General features: G+C 48.6%; 1 protein-coding gene across 1 annotated transcript; it reads left to right on the top strand.

The window, feature by feature from the left end:
- The first annotated feature begins 13421 nt into the window (after positions 1-13421).
- Positions 13422-17261, top strand: Rtl6 (retrotransposon Gag like 6). Its single transcript, XM_021183592.2, has one exon. It carries the CDS (start codon positions 13447-13449, stop codon positions 14176-14178), a length of 732 nt encoding a protein of 243 aa, XP_021039251.1. The 5' UTR covers positions 13422-13446; the 3' UTR covers positions 14179-17261.
- Positions 17262-21062: the final 3801 nt, after the last annotated feature.

The following is a 21062-nucleotide window of genomic DNA, read 5'->3' as shown; positions in this document are numbered from 1 at the left end:
TGAAAATAGGAGGTAGAGAGAGACTTGGAAATGGTGTGGCTTTTGAAAACTCAAAGCCCACCCCCTAGTGACACATCCTCCAAGAAGGTCACACCTCCTAATTCTTCTCAAACATTTCCACTTAGCTGGGGACCAAGCATTCAGATATATGAGTCTTGAGGGTTATTTTTATTCAAACCACCACAGCATCCGATTGCTTTCATCTTCGAAATAGAACCCTAAATGAGACACTCAGGCTGTGGATACAGCTCAGTGGCAGAGCCCTTCCTTAGAATGCATAAGGTCTTGAGTTTGATTGACAACAACAAAGTGGATCCTTCAAAAATAACAAATGAGGTGATTTGTTCTGCAGCACTAGCTGGTTAATGCAGCCTGGGGAAGATGAGGATCCATGCTTGGGTTGTCTCCATCTCTCTTACCTACATCCCACCTCCTCGTGCTCTCCTCTGTCTCAGGTTCTGCCTCAGTGATACTCAGATTTTCTTCTAACTCATTGTCTTTTTGGCAATGTCTACTTTAAACTTTTGTCTCTGCTATTTAGTCTTTGTTCCAATGATCCTCTCTCTCTCTCTCTCTCTCTCTCTCTCTCTCTCTCTCTCTCTCTCTCCTCTTTGTGACATTCACATCATGTACCAGGTAATGGCTATTCCTAGTTGTCAATATCTGTAATGAACTACAATCCAGAGTTGGAGGACTCATCTGTGATCCAGATCTTGAGGCTGGAAGACACAAGTTTCTGACCTGGATCTTGTCATGCAGATCTTGAGGCATGGTGACCATGAAAAGCTTAGGCCCAGACAAGGTAGGACATTCTTTAATCCCAGGAGACTAAGGCAAGGAGATCTCTGAGTTCAAGGTCAGCCTGGGACAGAGAAAGTCCCAGATCTAGGTACACACCTTTAATCTGGGCCACACCTTCTGCTGGAGACCTACATGAGGAGATTGAGAGAAGGAAAATTCATTCTTCTTTGCCTGCTTGCATTTACTTGCCAGCACATCTGTTGGAATCTACTCATTCAGAAGACCAGCTGAAACTACTAGCCTCGTGGGCCTGAGCAACTGCTAAATCCTTGGACTTCCCATGCACAGCTGACCGTTGTTGGGGTAGTTGGACTACAGACTGTAAGTCATCACAATACATTCCCTCAATGTAGAGAGACATTCTCCCACTCATCTCCCTATCCCTCCATATCCACCCTCTGCCCTTGCAACCTCCCCTACCAAAAGAAAACAAAACATAAAAATTTAAATAAAAATAAGAGTACTACATTGGAGAGATGGCTCAGTGGGTAAGAGCACTGACTGCTTTTCCGAAGGTCCAGAGTTCAAATCCCAGCAACCACATGGTGGCTCACAACCATCTGTAATGGGATCTGATGCCCTCTTTTGGTGCTGTCTGAAGACAGCTACAGTGTACTTACATATAATAATAAATACATTTTAAAAAAATGCTACATTTTCTTTTTTCAAGACAGGGTTTCTCTATGTAGCCCTGGCTGTCCTGGAACTCACTCTGTAGACCAGGCTGTCCTCAAACTCAGAAATTTGCCTGCCTCTGCCTCCCAAGTGCCGGGATTAAAGGTGTGCGCCACCACTGCCTGGCTACATTTTCATTCTTAAACTCATTGTTTAGTTGTTGTTTTACTTTGGTTTTTACTTTGGCTTTTTTTTTCTTTTGCTGGGTTTTAGCTTTGACAACTTCATATATGTATAAATAGCATTCTGATTTTGTAACCCCATGCTTTCTCATCTCTCTTCCATCCATATCTGCCCCCTGCATCTTTTATACCAGTTCCTTGACCACATTCATGTCTTTTAATTTGAATTTAACCAGAATCCTCTGTGGGACAATGGGTTTGGGATAGAATTAACCTGCCAGGCAAAATGTGCCTGTTAGTGCAATATTGGCATGATTGATATGGTGATCACCAACCACTCTTTGCTTAAACATATTTTTGTTGTTGTTCTTAGATAATGGAGCAGTCACTTGCTGTAGTAAGAAAGAATGCAGGCAAACCCAATGGATGTCTTAACCCTGTTATTTCTGAGGTAGCCTCTTGCATAATTATAGTTAGATGCCACAGCTAGGAACTTGACTTTGATGTATCCGTGATACCAAATGCTCTTCCTGCTGCCGGGTCATGGCCACACCCACACATATACCTCCTACCCAGATTCCTCCCACCCCCATGGACCCACTGACTTATTCTGATTTTCTGTAATTTTATCACATGAAGACTATTATCTGAGAGGAATTCTATCTCTTGGAATGGCTGTTGTTTCTTTGTGTCATTTCCTTTTAATCTGTTCAGGTTTCTGTCTGTGTTAACAGTCTGTCCCTTCTCACTGCAGAGTTGAATTCCATTGCATGGACAGTTCACACTCATCCACTCATTCACTGAAGGGTTTTACACCTTTCAGATTTTGGTTATTAGAAACAAAATAGCTGGGAATATCTGCGCACTATTTTTAAGATATTTTATTTATTCTTAAATTATGTGTATAATTTTATATAGGTGTCTATTTGTATGTGTGTGTATGGTGTGTAAGTGTGTGTAGGTGTGTGTGTAGGTACAGAAGTAAAGTGCATGAGCCATTTCTGCAGATCTCCTGCATTTTGTGTGTATGCATGCATGTGCATGTGTGTGGTGTATGCGTGTGTATACGGTGTGTGTGTATGTTTATGCATGTGTATGTGGTATGTGTGTGTGCATACTTGTGCAAGTGTGTGTATGTGGTGTGGTGTATGTGTAGGTGTGTTTATGTGGTGTGGTGTGTGTGTGCATACATGTGCAAGTGTGTGTGTGTGCATGTGAACACATTTTTATTTTCCTGAGGTAAAGGCATAAAGGCTCACACCTGCAGCTGCTAGGTGGCATGATTTCTTCATAAAGAAGTTGCCCGGTTGTTTTTACAGTGGCTGCACCACCTCACATGTTCAGAATGGTTTCAAATGCAAAGAGATCCACCTGCCTCTGCCTCCCATGCGCTGGGATTGTGGTGTGAACCTCCCACCCTCAGCATGGCCTGCCTCAAAGCAAAAATCTTCCAATTGTGATGGGCCAAAGGTATCATTTCTCTTATTTTAGATTATGGTTTTAGTGTCAGGAGTAAGAATTGTCTAGCTGCATATCCTAGGGATTAGCACCACATATAGTTTGTTCTATGTACATAATTTTATAGATTTAAATTTAGGTCTGTGACTCATTTTGAGTTTTTTTTTTTTTTTTGAGATGGGAGACTTAGATCAAGGTTGCTCTTATTTTTAATGTACAGATGTCCAGCTGTTCCAGCATCACTTATGAGACGATTACTCTTCTGCTGCTGGCCTGCTTTTACAAGTAGGTGAAAAAAGTTAAAAAAAAAAAATGGTGGATTAGCCTCTCGCCGCTGCGGCCAAATCTGACCACCCAAGTTTCATCTCTGGAATTTACATGGAAGAACCAGATAGCCGCCTCCCACGGGCTGTGCTTCGACCTCCACACCCCTCACCACACACAAATAATGTAAAAAGGGTTGTTAAAGAACCAGTTGGGCATATGTGTGTGGGTCTATTCCTGGCTTTCTGTTCTGTCCTGTTAACCTCTGTGTCTCCGCCTCCACTCGGGTCACATGGTCTCATCTTGCGCAGCTGTACGAGGCTTGAAATAGGATCGACGGTAATGAGCTGTTTTATTTTTTTCAACACCGCCTCAGCTCCTCCAGTTCTTTTGTTCTCGGTATATATTTTAGAATGAGTCTCTCTCATCCGAACCCCAAAGACTGCTGCCAGCCTCCTGCGGCCTGGGAGGGATAAACACCTTAGCCAGGCAGTTGCTTGCCAGGGCTCACGTCTTAAACAGCAGACAGGAAGCAGGGAGAGCAAACTCGAAATGGCTTAACAGTCCTTAATAACAGTCCTTAATTCTTTTTTGTTCTCTTTCATATTCCCGGTTGGACGTTACACAAATATTCTGCACGTCTTTCGGTTGATTTATACCAGGTGTTTTCGACTGATTATCAACAATACGTAGCATTTAAAATTCTTTTCTCCATGTGTTTAGTATATTCAAATACAATTTATTTTAATACTTTTTAGGTGTGTGTGTGTGTGTGTGTGTGTGTGTGTGTGTGTGTGAGAGAGAGAGAGAGAGAGAGAGAGAGAGAGAGAGAGAGAGAGAGAGAATGTGTACGTGAGTGTATGGGTGCATGCGTGTATGCGAGTGTGTGTGCATGCACATGTGTATGAGTGTGTGTGTGTGTGTGTGTGTGTGTGTACCAAGAACTTTCATTTGGGACACGGACAACTTAACCAGAGTCTACACCACTGAAGAAAGTGTCTCTCTGTGGTGGTGTGCATGAGGTATCTTCTATAGTCTCATGCATTTGAACACTTGATCCCCAATTGATGGTCCTGTTTATGGAGGCTTAGAGGCTATGTATGGCCTTGTTGGAGGAAGTGTGTCCCTGGGGTGGGCTTTAGGGCTTCAAAGCCCCTTGCCATTTCCAGGTTGTTCTTTCTGCTTCTTGCTTGCTGTTTAAGATGTGAGCCGACGGTTTCTGCTCCAGCTGCCATGCCTGTCACCTGCTGCCACGATGTCCCTGATATCAAGGACTTCTAACCCTCTGGAACTGTAAGCTAAATAAACTCTTCTGTAAGTTGTCTTGGTCATGGTGTTTTATCACAGCAACAGAAAAGTATCTAATGATTCTCTCTCCAGAGCCTCAGGGAGGGGTGGGGCCTCTGGAGCTGATCCCCCTGAATCAGGGTTGATCTCGTTCAGTTTATCATAGCAGATTGAAGTTTTGAATATCCATCTAGGACCCAGCACCCAAGTTCATCTACAGTCACAGGAACTTTTATTTTCTGCTTTGTCGATTTCTTTCAGTTTTCTGCAGACAATTTTGTTTATGCAAATAAGGTCAGTTTGATTTCTCAGCTTGCCAAACTGAGTGTCTTTGGTGGTTTGAACGAGATGTCCACCAGACTCTTGGGGGTTTGAACACTTGGTCCCCAGTTGGTAACACGGTTTGTGGAGGCTTAGAAGAAGGTGTGGCCTTGCTAGAGGAATTATGGCATTGGTGGTGGGCTTTTCAATTTCAAAGCTATTCACCATTCCCAGTCCACTGTCTGCTTCCGGCTTATGGTTTAAGATGTGAACTCTCAGTTTCTGCTCCAGTCACCATGCCTGTTCCCTGCCATACTTCCCCACTATGAGGGCCATGGATTTTTATGGTCCTCAACCCACAGGTCATGACCCCTCTGGGAGTCAAATGACCCTTTCACAGGGGTCACCTAAGACCACTGAGAGACACAGATATTTGCATTACTACTCATAACAGTAGCAAAATTACAGTTATGAAGTAGCAATGAGAATAATTGTATGGTTGGAGTTCACAACATGAGCAACTGTATCAAAGGGTCGCAGCATTAGCAAGGCTGAGAACCACTGCTCTAGAACCACAAGCCAAATAAACGCTTCCTTCTGGAAGTCACCTTGGTTGGAGTGTTTTACCACAGTAGTAGAAACGAGACTAAGGTGGTGTCTCTCGCTTCCATTTCCCGAGTGAACAGGTTACACTTGTCAGCACGATGCAGCTCACAAATGCTAACTGTGGACATCACTGCCTGTGCAGCCTTAGGAGGAAAGCGCTCTCTTCAGCCACTACATCAGCTGCTCTTGGCTTCTTCCTTTCAACTGTGTTTATGACCAGTGTGTGTGGGAGTCATTAACACAGTATGCATGTGGAGGACAGAGGGCAGCTCTGTGGAGTTCCTTCCTTCTTTCCACATCTCACCAGTCTGAAATGGCACTCAAGTCACCAGGCTTACGGGACAAGTGCATCTACCTGCCAAGCCATCGTGCCAACCCTGTAGTTACTTCATATCCAGTTGTGGAAGATCTCCTTTGTCCCCACATTTCTGTGAGTGGCTTTCGGTTGTTGTTGTTTTTTTTTTCCTAAAGATTTATTTATTTACTATATTTAAGTACACTGTAGCTGTCTTCAGACACTCCAGAAGAGGGCCCCAGATCTGATGGTTGTGAGCCAACATGTGGATGCTGGAATTGAACTCATGACCTTCAGAAGAGCAGTCAGTGCTCTTACTCGCTGAGTCATCTCTCCAGCCCCCTCCCCCTCGGTTGTTTTAATAATACAATTGAAACACCATTTAAAAAAAAAATCTCCATACAGTTTTCAGGCTATTCTCCACATCGCATAGTCAATCAACACTAACTCCAGGATGATTTACCACTTTCCACCCCAAAGAAGCCCTGTATTCAGCTGTGCCCAGTTGCTCTCCAGTCCCTCCTCCCTCCACCCGCAGACCTTAGCTTGGATCACTCTACTTTCTGTCTTTGAGAATTGTCTATTCTGAATGTTTCTACTCCATTCAGACTGTAAGCCTGATTGATGTCTTTGATTTAATGCGGTGCTTGCAAGACCTGTCAACATTGTAGCACAAATTCATCTTCCTCTCCTTGAGCTGACAGGCTTTGCTTTCCAGCCAGTAGAGATGGGCCCATGGGCACATTCTCTACTTTTGGGACTGATGCTTGCTTGAAGATTTCTGTTCACATATCTTAGTTAACTTTAATTGCCACCTCGACACAATCTAGAGTCATCTGAAAGGAAAGTCTTCATTGAGGAATTGCCCAGATCAGATTGACCTATGGGCATGACTCTGAGGGGTTGTCTCTATTGCTGATTGATCCAGAAGGGTGTAGCCCACTATGGGTGGCACAATTCCCTAGGCATGTGGTCCTGGGCTGTATAAGGAAGCTAGCGGAGCATGAGCCTGGGTGTGTGCAAACAAGCATCACTCATCCATGATTTCTGCTTCAAGTTCCTGTCTAGACCTCCTCAAGGATGGACCATAACCTGGAAGTGTCAGCCAGCAGACCCTTTTCTCCCCATGTTGCTTTTGATCACAGACTTTTGTCACAGCACAGAATGATACTAGGACTTCCACAGTGTGAGTGCTGGGCATTGACTCAAGCTGTCAGGTTTGATGGTAAGTGCCTTTACCTGCCCCCCTCCACAGCTGCCTGATCTTGGTGTCCTATGCCCTTCTCCCCTGTTCTCTTTATAAATATTACTCATTCATTGCTCTTATCAAACGCCCACATGTGTTCACTTCAAGGTCTCTTTCTTCATTGGTCCATCTATTTAATTTTATCTGGAGTTAGTTCATTTTATGATTGTTGATTTGGTTGCCATCAGACACAATCTCTCTCCTTCTCTCCCTCTCTTCTTTTACCCCCGATCCCTCCCCACTTCTTCCCAGAACCTAGCATGTCCTATTTGAGGCCCGGCCTTCAGTGAAGAACATGGTTTTACTTGGAGGTTCCAAGTCTCAGAGACCCCCCCGCCCCTACGATCAACATCCATCCAGGTAGTATGAAGGGGATGGTGTCTGTGTGGTCCAAGGGTCACATGCGGTCACCCCCATGAAGTGACTGGTTTCTCTTCTTACCTCTGGCTTAAAAAAATAACCTGGCCCTGTTCCCACCCTTGCATCTATATTTTACAGAAGGAAGGACTCAGAACTCTGCAGGCCATGTCTGGGTTTCCTCCTGTGCTCACAGCAGACACTGAATCAGATGGATCTTCACAGCAGCTCCTGCACCTGAACCAAGCCCAAGTGTTTTCCTATGCCTCTCTCTCTCCCTCTCGCCCCACTCTCTCCCTCCCTCCCTCCCTTCCTTTCTTTATTTTTCTTCCTTCCTTTCTTTAGTTTGAGTTTTTATTTAAATTAATCTATTTACTTTACACCCCAGTCTCAGCTTCCTCTCTTTTCTCTCCTCAGAAAAGGGGAGGCCTCCCATGGATATCAATCTGCCTTAGCACATCAAGTTGCAGTAGGACTAGGTGCATCTTCTCCTGTTGTGGCTAGGCAAGGTAGCTCAGTTAGGGAAAGGGATCTGAAGGCAGGCCACAGAGCCAGAGACAGCCCCTGTACTACTTAGTTCTTAGGAGCCCCACATGAAGACTGAGATACACAACAGTTACCATGCATGCCGTTTGGTGGTTCAGCCTCTGTGAGCCCCTATGGGCCTGGGTTAGTTGATTCTGTAGGTTTTCTTGTGGTGTCCTTGACCTCTCTTGCTTTTTCAATCCTTCTTCCCCATTGTATTAGTTAGGGTTTTACTGCTGTGAACAGACACCATGACCAAGGCAAGTCTTATAAAAAAACAACATTTAATTGGGGCTATCTTACAGGTTCAGAGGTTCAGTCCATTATCATCAAGGTGGGAGCATGGCAGCATCTAGGCTGTCATGGCACAGGCAGAGCTGAAAGTTCTACATCTTCATCCAAAGGATGCTAGTGGAAGACTGCCTTCCAGGCAACTAGGGAGAGGATCTGAAGCCCACACCCACAGTGACACACCTACTCCACCCAGGTCACACCTATTCGAACAAGGCCACACCTCCAAATGGTGCCACTCCCTGGCCCAAGAATATACAAACCATCACACCCATCTTCCGTCGAATTCCCCAAGCTCTGCTTAATGTTTGACTGTGGGTCATCTGTATCTGCTGGGTGAATCCTCTCAGATGACAGTTATGCTAGGCTACGGTCTGCAAGTATAGAGGAATATCATTAACAGTGTCAGGGGCAGGTTCTCTCTCATGGTATGGGTCTCAAGCAGGGATGGTCACTGGTTGGCCATTCCCTCTTCCGCTGCTTTTCTTATTTTAAAATTTCTTTTAGTTTTGGTGGTTGGAGCTAGAACTCAGTTGGCAGAGTGCTTGCCCAAGTTGGTCAAGTGCTTGCCTAAGTTGGTATAATGTTTACCCAAGTTGGTAGAGTGCTTGCTTAGGCTGGTAAAATGTTTGTCCAAGTTGGGCGAGTGCTTGCCTAGGCTGGTATAATGTTTGCCCAAGTTGGCAGAGTGCTTGCCCAAGTTGGCAGAGTTCTTGCCCAAATTGTCAAAGTGCTTGCCCAAATTGTCAGAGTGCTTGTCCAAGTTGGTAGAATATTTGCCTAAATTGGCAGAGTGCTTGCCTAAGTTGGTAGAGTGCTTGCCCAAGTTGGTAGAATATTTGCCTAAATTGGCAGAGTGCTTGCCTAAGTTGGTAGAGTAGCTTGCCTAACACACATGAGACACTGTGTTGTTGGTGGTTTTTTTGTTTTGTTTTGTTTTGTTTTCTTAAAACAAAATCTCAAACATTCGATTTATCAAATGAAGATTCAGGAGCCAGATGCTGTTGTGAAAGCCTGCTAGCTCAGTGAGGCAGAGAAAGCACCCAGCTGACCTTCCTACTCCACCACTGTCCCAGAAGGAAAACACACCATCTCTTTCTCCTTCTCCATGTTATCTCAAATACCCTTCAACTCAAAGACCCCCCTTTCTCTTTCCTGGGTTTACTGATGCTCCCTCGATGCCAACTGGTTGCTTGCTCTGTCACCTCTTGACCTATCGTTGACTTTATTTAGCTCTTGTTAACAGAAAGGCCTTCAAGGTTCAGGGGTTAAAGATGTGTGCTACTGCTGAGCCACACCACAAGAAACAGGTTTTTCTGGTTCACAGTGTCAGGGTTCACAATGTGATCAAATATCCTGCAACATCTGGGCTTACTCTCCATTGCAAAAAAAAAAAAAAAAAAAAAAAAAATAGTTGTGCAGCTAGGGAGGTGGGGGCTGGAGGATTGGAAGTTCAAGGCATCCTGCATGAAATTTGAAGCCAGCCTGGGTTATGTAGCCTAGTCTCAAAAACAGACAAACAAACCAACAAACCTGTCTTTGCATTTTCGTTTTCCTCCACTTTTTCTGGACAATAGCCTCTTCGAAAAGAGACAAAATACAAGCAAATGTCATGATTTATCATTTCCAAAATTAGGCTGAGCTTTCTTCCTTCTGTAGTATACATTTTTATTGGCAAATTGTCCTGTGCTGTTCAAGGTTACTGAAGGCTGACTCTGGGAGTAGAGGGGGGGGGCTCCCTTGTGTCAGACCCTAGCATGTTCATTTCAAGGGATCTCTAAAACTCCCTGTCCTGGGGCAATCTGGCCCCTGCCTCAGCTCGGGAGAAAGGAAGACAGCCAGTAGCTAAGGATCTTAAAATCATCTAACCCAGAGGCACACATACACACACAAGCTTACGGTGGGAGTGGGAATCAGGAAGCATATTGATTGCAAGTGAGTTCTCACTAAGTGTTTCTTCTCTAGCCATTGCTGGGTGGGGCATCCTCAGCCATTGTCTTAGTCAGGGTTTCTATTCCTGCACCAACATCATGACCAAGAGAGCAAGTTGGGGAGGAAAGGGTTTATTCAGCTTATACTTCCACATTGCTGTTCATCACCAAAGGAAGTCAGGACAGGAACTCACACAGGGCAGGAACATGGGGGCAGGAGCTGATGCAGAGGCCATGGAGGGGTGCTGCTTACTGGCTTGCTTCCAATGGGTTAGTCAGCTTGCTTTCTTATAGAACTCATGACCACCAGCCCAGAAATGGCACCACCCACAAATGGGACCTCCCACCCTTGATCCCCAATTGAGAGAATGCCTTACAGCTGGATCTCATGGAGGCATTTCCTCAAGGGAGGCTCCTTTCTCTGTGATAACTCTAGTTTGTGTCAAGTTGACACACAAAACCGGCCAGTGCAGCCATCATTGATGCTGTTACCTTGGCCTATTCTGAACCAGGCTGCTCCAGACGCCTGTGCTGGGTGCTGTGAGCACTGATTTGCCGATGTTTTGCTGTCTGCCTGCTGCTTCTATTTGCTGCATGCAAATTGTTCTTTTACTTTTCCTGAGTACATGCTCAATAGAAAAATTTTCTCACTTGGAACTAAGAGTGAGGCTATTGTGGAACTTTCTCAGCAACATATGGCATTTCTCACCAAGTCACTGGGGGACCTTAGAATTACACTGTCCATCACGGCTGAACTGCAGCCCCTTTGTAGCCCACAGCATCCAGGGACCTGGGAGGTACCACTGTGGTTCCGAGAGCCTGACACACAAGGGGATGGATGCCCAGGTATGTTCAGAAACACGGTGTGTGTGTGTGGGGGGGGGATGAAGAGAGAGCCCAATCCAGAACAAGTTTTGAGTTTGAACTCCTTGGCCTCAGTCAAGGTGACTGCAGCTCCTGCCTCCCCCTGATTTTGGAGACCTTGTAGAAGTGGCATGAGGGTACACTGTCTTCTTCCTATCCTCTCTTTCTTCATGCTCTGGAGAGTTCTCGATGGCTGAAAATATACAGTCTGGAGCAAGGGAATGCAAGAGATCTTTCTGCTAGCCTACCACAGGCAGTTTCTGCTAGGCTCCTCCTAGAACCTAGCAAAGGCTTACATCATCTTCTGCCTGCTACCAGGTGCAGGTGGCCTGGCAGGGCTACCCCAGTTCTCTCTCTCTCTCTCTCTCTCTCTCTCTCTCTCTCTCTCTCTCTCCTCCCTTCCCCTCCCCTCTCTCCTTCTCCCTTCCTTCCCCTCCCCATTTCTCTCTACTCCCATGTGTTCCTGGCTGGCTTATCTCTCCTTTCTGTCCTCCTCTGCCCCCCTTCTCTGCCCCATGGATCTACTCCTGTCTTTCTCCTTCTACCCTTTCTCCATGTCCTCACTCCCCTCTGTTCCCCCAGATAAACCTCCTTATACCAGGTCTGTAGTGTGGTGTGATTTTTTTTCCAGGGGCCACCCCTCAGGAGCACAGCATTAGATTCCATAACACTCTCAAGAGTGTGGATACCCTCAGCCACAATCCCTCACCCCAAGACCCAAAATCTATAGACTGAATGAACACATCTCCACCCCAAGTCTGTCTCCCACCTGCCGTCACTCTCGATATACTGCATCATAGGAGGGCTTCACAGATGATATTGTCTCTCCCAGTTTATCCCAGTATGGAACTGACCACGAGGAACAACTGTCAGAGGAAGGCGCTAAGACTCACATAAACTATGCTCACAAAATTCAGCGTGCAAGGTAAGTTGGCCATCTATCAAGAGGGCAGGCAGGAATAAAAGGTAGCACAGGCTTTCAGTGAAGCCCTAGGCAATAATAGAAAGACATGCTTCTGTATTACCTCCCCTAGGAAAATCTCAAAATTCAATGTGACTAGGGAGACATGATCATCTACAAGGCACAAAAGTCAATGTTTCCTATTAGGATACTAGTGGGAAAATGGTGGACTATTGAACAAGATGGTGTGTGTGTGTGTGTGTGTGTGTGTGTGTGTATGTGTATGCGCGCGCGCATAGGACACTGAGGGGGAACTGTAATGTTTCTGCTTTGTTTTGTAAGACGTTTCCAAGGCTGGGGATTCAGTTCAGTGGTGGCATGCTTGCAAGCATGAGGCCCTGGGTTTAACCTTCAACATTGTGCACGGAGGGCTATGGCACTCAGAGCAAGTAATCCCAGCACACGGGAGGTGGCAACCGAAGGATGAGAGAGAGGGTCGTAGTCATCCTTGGCTACATTGTGGGTTCAGAGCCAGTATTGAATTCCCACAATCCACCACGGGGAAGGTAGAGGCAGGAGAGGTTCAAGGTCATTTCTGGCTACTTTCTGAGTTTTCCAGACCAGTCTGGTTTACAGGAGACTGTCTTAAGAAAAAAAAAAAAATTAGTTTTCTTGTCAAGATTTGCTACCATGATTATATAGTTCATGCGAATGGTGTTCAAATCACAGGAAGAAAAGTCAATCTCACTTAAAAGAATGATACTGTCTCTGAGAGGCTCCGCGAGCGGCCTGAGGAGGTATCGGAAAGAAGCTAATCTTTCCAAGACTATCTAATTTCCAAGCTAATCTTTCCAAGATTTCAGCAGGCAGAAGCCAAGCTCCTCGCTAATAGGCTGTTGAGAAAGGCGCAGGTGCGTCACTTCCGGAAGGCAAGGTCCCGGCCGCCGCTCCGAGAGCGAGCGGTCTCTATGGCAACCAGCAGGCCCTGGCCCAGTTGCCAGGTTCCCAGCGGCCGTCTAGCCCGCCGCGCCTGCACAAAGACCGCGCGGTGACCGCGCAGCGCAGCGCCGCGACCTGGTCAAGCCAGCCCCGCGGGAATTGCCACCCCCGCCGCCGCTGCCCGGAAAGCAGTTCCGGCGGCCTCCGTGACGTACAGGCCGGGCGCGGCCTCGACCCTCGGGCCATCTTGGCAGCGGAGGGAGCAGCGGAGCGACAGGTACATACGCCGCCCAGCCTGGGCCAGTCCAGGTGCCGTCGCCTTTGTTCACGCGCGGGTGGTCGCATGGCACCGGTGGGCAGTGCCTGCATCCGCAGCCCGAGCTCCGGCAGGTGCATCCTGCAAAGTCTGGCAGGTCCGCGCATCTCGTAAGGCCTGGACAGGTCCAGCTTATGCATTCTACAAGAGCTGAGCAGATCCAGCCAGCGCCCCACACTTTGACCCTGCGAAGCTTGCAGAAAGGAACTGCGTCCAGGACAGGACCAGCGTCCTCAGGCTTGCTTCAGCATCCAAGGCCTTTCGCTCTGGTTCTCCAGGTACCTGTGGCTTAACTTTGGCCGCCAGCATGGTCCAACCTCGGACCTCCAAAACTGAAAGCTCAGCCTCTGCCCCTGGTGCCAGCGCTCAGATGGATGACGTAGTTGATACCCTGACCTCCCTGCGCCTCACCAACTCCGCGCTGAGGCGCGAGGCCTCCACACTGAGGGCGGAGAAGGCCAACCTCACCAACATGCTGGAGAGTGTGATGGCCGAGCTAACTCTGCTGCGCACCCGAGCGCGCATCCCTGGCGCTCTACAGATTACTCCACCTATCTCTGCCATCACTTCCAATGGGACCCGACCCATGACCACACCACCCACCTCATTGCCTGAACCCTTCTCAGGAGACCCTGGACAATTGGCAGGGTTCCTGATGCAGATGGACAGGTTCATGATTTTTCAAGCCTCCCGCTTCCCCGGTGAAGCTGAGAGAGTGGCCTTCCTCGTATCCCGTCTGACCGGGGAGGCGGAGAAGTGGGCCATCCCCCACATGCAACCAGACAGCCCTTTGAGAAACAATTACCAGGGGTTTCTGGCTGAGCTCCGCAGAACCTACAAGTCCCCGCTGAGGCACTCACGGCGAGCACAAATACGGAAGACATCTGCGTCCAATAGGGCTGTGCGGGAGCGAGAGCGGGAGCGCCAGATGTTGTGTCGCCAACTGGCCGCAGCTGGCACAGGATCCTGCCCGGTGCATCCAGCCTCCAACGGGACCAATCCCGCACCAGCCTTGCCCTCTCGTGGCCGGAACCTTTAAGGACTTGCCACCATCCTGGTAGTCTGTGTCCACCCAGATAGCTAGACTCCGTTGTTGAGGAGAGTTGTCAATACAGTAGCTTTGCCCTGTTTGAGGCACCCTTCACGCCTCTCTGTTCTACGGGAGACCATCCTGTCATCGGCATTGGTCACCCACCCCGCTGTGCGGTGTGTATTTGTTTGTTTTGTTAGCGTTACCTGCAACTCAATGCATGCTCCCCCTTTCTGTTGCTTGCAATCCCAGCTTCTCCAGCAATCACAACACAGCCCCTTGGGCATGTGCCTGCCCAGGAACCATTTAGGCTGACCACCTCTGCGAGCTCAGCTCATGGATACTCAGCTCCTGGAGCACTTCCTACAGTTCTTGCTGCCCTAGTCTGAAGAACTGGCGAGGAGTGGCCAAATGCTTCGGGTCTCATGTGGACACACGATCCAGTCCCAAGGAGCAGAGCCTCACAGGAGGATGACCTCGTGATCAGACTCAGACTCAGCCAAGCCTCTGGACCATGACATCATCTGTCATTTCAATGCCAAATGAACTGTGTTTACATACCTACCTGGCCCCTTTGGGGAGATGGGTGCCTCTCCTGGGTTTTCCTGCCCTCCTCTGCATGGTCTTGGCTTGACCACAAGAAAAACAACAACAACAACAACAACACCGCCTCTGCACCCACGGAAAGACATCTCTCTCCTCTCAGGAGCCCAGAGGCTGGGGCCTAGAACCCGGCTTCTTCCAGAGACTTCCTCCGTCATTGGGAAAAGTGACTGACTCTAACCAGCACAGCCACCTTTGCAAGACCAGGAGTCTTTGCTGCTCGCTGGGCTCCCGGCCCATAGCCACCTGCTTCTTGTTAACTCTGTTAGTCTAGCAGCCTCACTGCACAGCCAGGGCACCCTGCTGGCACTATGGTGCTATAAGCAGGTGGAAGACTCCCGGGGTTCCACTGAGAGTACTCACCTATCCCCAGCAGCTGAGTCTCATGCATGACCTTTCGGTGGAGGGGTCCCCAGGTGAAGTTACAGCTGCACCAGAAAAAATGGGGGGTAGGGAGGAGGTGTATGTGGAGGCAGGTGACAACTGAAAGGTTTCTTTGTGGCTTTCCAAGTTGTCAGAGACCCACCCAATGGGGAGGCAGGTCACCTGCCCTGGCTCCTCTGACCAATGGGTGCTGGCTGTATTTGCATTAGGTTTTGCTTCAGAGCCATTCAGGCTGCCTGTCTCCAGGTGTGGCTTCATTACCTTCTGCTGCATCTGGTCTGACCCACCTGGGCCACTCTGCCTCAGTGGCTCCGTCCCTACCTCTGCTCTGGTGGTGGTGGCTTGGCAATGGTTTTGTTTCTTGATGCATGTATTTAGGACCAGCATCTCAATAGCTCTCTGTGGCTTGGAGCCTGGAGCACACAAGAGAGGGTTGAGGCTTGCCCTCTGCGTCAGACCTGGAAGAGACACTTTGGATTGGTTGCTGAGGGGCCCATTGTGGCTCTCGTCGGGACCATGGTTTGTCCCCAGCCAAGACGATGAGGTGCAAGGCCCATGCAGCTCCAGAGGGAGACTGTGATAACTGGCCTCAAAGCTGAGCAAGAGGGGGAGGGGAGGCTTTGTACATATCTTAAGGTTCTAGTTGCTTGAGCTCAGAAGAGAACAGGGAGAGGGGAATGGGGGAGTTGCTCTATGAAGGAGTTGTGTCACTCCACATTGACAGTCGCGGCGGTACTGTGCCTGCTCTTCAGACTGTGACACCCATCCAGTAGGTGAGGCTTCACTGTACTCAGCGTCTAATGGACAGGGGGACCTGGCATTTGGGTGACTTCCCAGCCCAGTGTTTACTGTGACCTTGGAATTATCTCCATGTCCCAAAGCATTCAGTGACTTTGAGGAAACAGCAAAGACCCATCTCCTCCCCACCCCCCACCCCCTGCTAAATACATGACAGGGTGCGCATGCTCTGTGTTAGGACATCTGGGTGGGCCTGAGATAGATGCCTGTTGCTGCAGAGGACAGAGCCACTTCTGGATGTGCATGCCCTGGGCTTCAGCTTGCAGGGGAGTGAATGGCAGTGGAGAAGTTGGCATAGGCATAGCGTGACTTAGGGAGCAAGCCTGGGGCTTAGCTGGAACACACTGGGGACAGAGTGTTGGGTGGCAGATGCTCGGCTGTGTAGCCTGAGTGCTAAGACCATCCTGTGGCCCTTTGCCTGGGAGGCGTCCGTCGGGAGCTTTGCTAGGACACTCTGAAAGGAGGCTCGGGTTAGGGAGTGAGATCTGGAGCTTGGACAGGCAAGCAAGCTTGCAGTGTCTTGGAGGTCCTCGCCTTTGACATCTCTCTAGGACCTCATGTTGGACTCAGTGGCAGCCGGTGGAGCTAAAGAGAGGCATCCCCACCCAGTGCCATCAACATCTGGACCAGGGCTTCCCATTCTCTACAGCAGCAGACCAGGAATTCTGGGGGACCAGGGAGGGGAAAGGAAAACTGTAAAATTCAATGTTTTGATGTTTCCTTCCTGTCTCTGGCCTCATCTTTCTTTGCCTCTTATACAGCCATGGTGCTGCCTGTGGACCCCCACTGTGTACATATGACAACACTGTTTCCATGTGCCACCCACCTTACCCTGAGTGACTGTGAACCCTCCCCTCAGGCAAAGGAACAGTGCCGGTACTGTCAGATACTGACAATGTGTCAGGTTTTCCTCCAAGAAAGGAGCCGAAGTTTCTTCCTTGGGATACATTCTCTAAGGTAGGATTATTGGATTAGTGAACATGGGGCCCTCTGAAACTTTTACTACCTACAGACAAAACGGTTTTCAGAAGTTTCAGTGTCCATTGCATGGCCCCCAGCAAGGGGAAGTGTTCCTGGTTGAGGGTCTTCTCCCAGGCCCGAGTATTCCCTGACTTGGAGAGGTCAGCCGCACCATGTTTTAGTTGCATCTTTCGATCCTAGCTCACCGTGAGTGGTTTTACACCAAGTGACTGCATTTCCTCTTTTGCAGACTGCCGCTGTCCTTTGCCCCACTGACGGGGACCTGACCAGTTTGTAAGAGCTCCATATGTAATTAAAGATACTAACCTGGTGTGTGTCGTATCTGCTATAAGTGTCTCTGGGTTTTTGCTTTGGGTGTGACTGAAGCTGGGGCACACAGGCAAGCAGAACATGGCTCTGCCAGGCTGCTGGCCAGGACGGGGGCAGGGGTGTGGATGGCTGGGACACAGCAGCATCTTGGGTGATGTTGTGAAGTTATTTACACAAACATACATACTACTAGGCCTTGGGGCCCAGGTGTGGTAGAAGGATCCCTGTTACAGTGTTTAGACCTCAAGTCATACTTATACTGTCTGGGAGGGATGGTTCTGCCAGCTATGCCTAGCCCAGAGCATGTCCTGTACAGAGTGGGTGCAGTCCTAGAGCAGACGGTGTGATGGGTGCCCATGTCACATAGCCCATCCACAGCAGCCATATTGCTCAGATCATCTTTGTGGCTCCAGGATCCCATGGCACATGTAGGCTCTTCAGCCCATACGATGTCACAGTTTTCAAATGTCATTTAAGCCATGAAAGGAAACCAAGGACCTGTAAGCCCAAATACTATATTTTAATGAAAGCTTAACTTTTCTAAACAAAATAACGGCCCGGCTCCATTGTGGTGGATTTCCATGAGATAGCAGGAGGCTCAGACTGCTCCTATCCCTAGTCTTTGTGACACTGTGGTGACCCTCTGATGAGATGAAGGGAAGCTAGGCTAGCACCCCTGTGACCATGTGTCTTGTGGGGCCTCCTCTGGGCTCCTCCACTTGGCCATCACAGTGGACCCTCTGATGGTTTTGACTTCCCTATTGTCTGTCCATGTTGCTCCCAAGGCAGCAGAAATTGTTTCAACCCATCTGTCTTCAGCCCACACCTGCCCACCGTCCAGGTCTGGTACTGACCAGTTGTTAGACCAGCCTAGGTCCTCTCCTGCCTCTCAGGCCATATTGTTCTCGTTTCAAGGGCACCGACAGAGATTCAAGGTTACTGTTGGAACTCCCCCTGACCTGATTAGGCTTTTCCTGGCAGCCCCTCCCCCAGCCTTTCATGTGTCAAATATTTTATGTTGTCACTGAACTTGGGTCTTTTCCACAAAATGGGCATCTCAAAGGCAGAAGCTCTGCCAACAGTGTTCCCCAGCACCTGGCCTGCTCAGGGCAGCTGTGATCATACTGCAGAGGAAGATATGGCAGCTCTCTGGTCACATAGCCCATGCCAGAGCAGCTGTCTGCTAGCACTCTGGGGAAGCCTGCAATACCCCACGTTCTGTCCTACTTTACAAGGTGGGACCATCTGTCCACACTCCTCTTGACCTACTTCATAGGTGAGGAGAACCGACCTCAGGGAAGACAGATACATACTATGTCCTTCCCTGGACTGGCTACTTGGATCAAACATTCACTTTCCTTTGCAAATGTAATTTGTTTTCCATTTCCTTTATCACAGGCCATGCTGTAACAGCCCTAGTAGCTAGTTTTTCTGGGAACACTTTCTCCTTTGTCAACAGGACCTTGTTCTCAGGCTCAGAGATCAGGGTGGCAGTCCCTCTGTTCATATGGGGAGCACAGTTTCTCAGACCATCCACAGACCGTAGCATCTCCAGTTTGTGGTACCAGCATTCCCTAGATAGCAGGAGCCTCTTTTCCTGAATAGGTTCATCAGTAGCGATCAATGTGTTACTAAATACTGCCATCTCCAGTAGACAGAAAGTGTGCCCCCAAACTCAAATGCTAAAATCTGCACCCTAGGGGGCTGGAGAGGTGGCTCGGTGAATAAGAGTATTGCCTGTTCTTTCAAAGGACCCAGGTTCAATTCCCAGCACCCACATGGCAGCTCACACTGTCTAACTCTAGTTCCAAGGGATCTGACACCCTCACACCAATGCACATAAAATAAATTATTAAAAACCATCTCATGCCCTGTAGTCATAGTGTTGAGAAATAAATGTTTTAAATCATAGGCTATGATACACTGGTGGTTCGAGAGAGCAAAGTCATTGTAGGTTCAAGTTTCTGAACTCTTGGACTCTGATGTGTTGAGCTATTTGAGAGGTTATGAGACTTTCATGAGATACGGGCTTGATGGAGGAAGTACGTCAGTGGGGGTAGGCTTTGAGGCCTCATAGCCCCACCCCTTCCGGTCTGCTCTCTCTGCTTCCTGCATGTGGGCCGCAATGGGATCTGTCAGCTCCCAGTTCCAGCCGCCTGCCCTCTTCTTCTCCACGGTGGCCTCTCCCTTTGGAACTCTAAGCCAAAGCAAACCCTTCCATAAGTTGCTTTTAGTTGGGGCATTTTATCACAACAACAGTAAAAAGATTAATATGAAGGGCCTCATTAAATAAACCTGAGCTAGTCCGCACCGTCCTAGGATCTCCGCGCTTCTTCAATTCCTAAACCTGACTCTTAGGGTTTCTGCTAGACTCATCTCTCGAGATAGTGGTGTTTCCTATGGTGGCTGTACTGGATATTTTTACATCGACTTGACACAAGCTAAAGTCATCTGAGAGGCTGAAACCGCAAGAAGATGCCTCCCTAAGACCCAGCTGTAGGCAGACCTGTAGGGTATTTTCTTAGTGATCGATGGGAAAGGGTTCAGCCCATTGTGAGTGGTACCATCCCTGGGCTGGTGGTCCTGGGTTCTATAAGCAAGCAGATTGAGCAAGCCAGTAAGCAGCACCCCTCCATGGCCTCTGCATCAGCTCCTGCCCCCAGGTTCCTGTCCTGCCCGAGTTCCTGTCCTGACTTCCTTTTATGATGAACAGTAGTATGGACATGTGATCCAAGTAAACCCTTTCCTCTTGGAGTTGCTTTGGTCATGGTGTTTCATCACAGCTATAGTGACCCTGACTAAGACAATGGTAACATTTTGCAGTCGGTTTTTCTTCTCTTATTGCATCGGCAGCAGCCTGTGTCCCCTCTTGTGCTTGGCATCCTCCCGCTGGTGCAGATGCTTCTCCAGGCTGCCTGTTCCTGCTAGTGCATAAAACATGGGTCTAAGGCACCTCTGAGAAGGGCACAGGATGTTGTGGTCCCTTCTTGCTTTCTAGTCAACCCTCTACTGTCCATTTTTTCAGAATGTCTGGTACCCCGAGGAAGGTACTTGAAATCAGGGACCACCATACTGCAGGAAATTCCAAAGCAGGGCACATGGAGAAGCAGGTGTCAAAGCACTGGGGTGGGACAGCATCGGAGACCAGTTGTCCTGGGAGGCTCAAGGTGCCCTTGGATGTCCTGAGCTATGGAAACAGCGGGGGAAGCCACTGTCTCTTCCCAACACAAATCCTTACGGATAGCCTCCTTACTCTGAGCTGATCCCCACTCCTGAGTGAATGTGGCCCTGTAAAGAAAAGCACAGGGTAGCATTGGGAGAGGGACATCATAGCCCTGCCAGGCCCCAGAGACACAGCCACATTCTGTATTGCATTTATGTTGCTCATAAGTATGTATTAAATAAACACTAAGAGACTGCTCTAAAGATAGAAGTAACACAGAACCTTAGCACCGAGAGGGGACAGAAGCCACAGACCTCATTTGGACTGGGTTTCCTTTTATATAGTCCCATTGAATCGAGCTTTCCTGGTAAACCAGCTACGAATAATCTACTTGGTAACTCAGGAGCTGTGGGTTACTGACCAGAGTGTTAGAGGAACAGTGTGTGTGGGTTTAGGGAGGAAGGGGCTTACCGGTAGGAAAGCATCATGGCAGAGTGGTGCTAAACTTACTGTGCCAGCTGCCCAGACCGTTTGGAAGGAGCTCCAGGCTCTGAGTGAGAACTGGCCCATCAACATATGAGTGCCAAGCTCCTGCTGAATGCTGGTGTCTTTCTGAGAGCTGAAGGTGAGCAGTCTGGACCAGGCCTGGATTTCA

This window comes from Mus caroli, chromosome 15 (assembly GCF_900094665.2).
Source record: "Mus caroli chromosome 15, CAROLI_EIJ_v1.1, whole genome shotgun sequence".
NCBI classification, from domain to species: Eukaryota; Metazoa; Chordata; class Mammalia; order Rodentia; family Muridae; genus Mus; species Mus caroli.
Note: the sequence above shows the minus strand (reverse complement) of the source record. Positions and strands in the feature narration are given on the sequence as shown.

Excerpts from the sequence above, each read along its gene's own strand:
- Rtl6 (XM_021183592.2), top strand. The coding sequence starts at position 13,447 with ATGGTCCAACCTCGGACCTCCAAAACTGAAAGCTCAGCCTCTGCCCCT.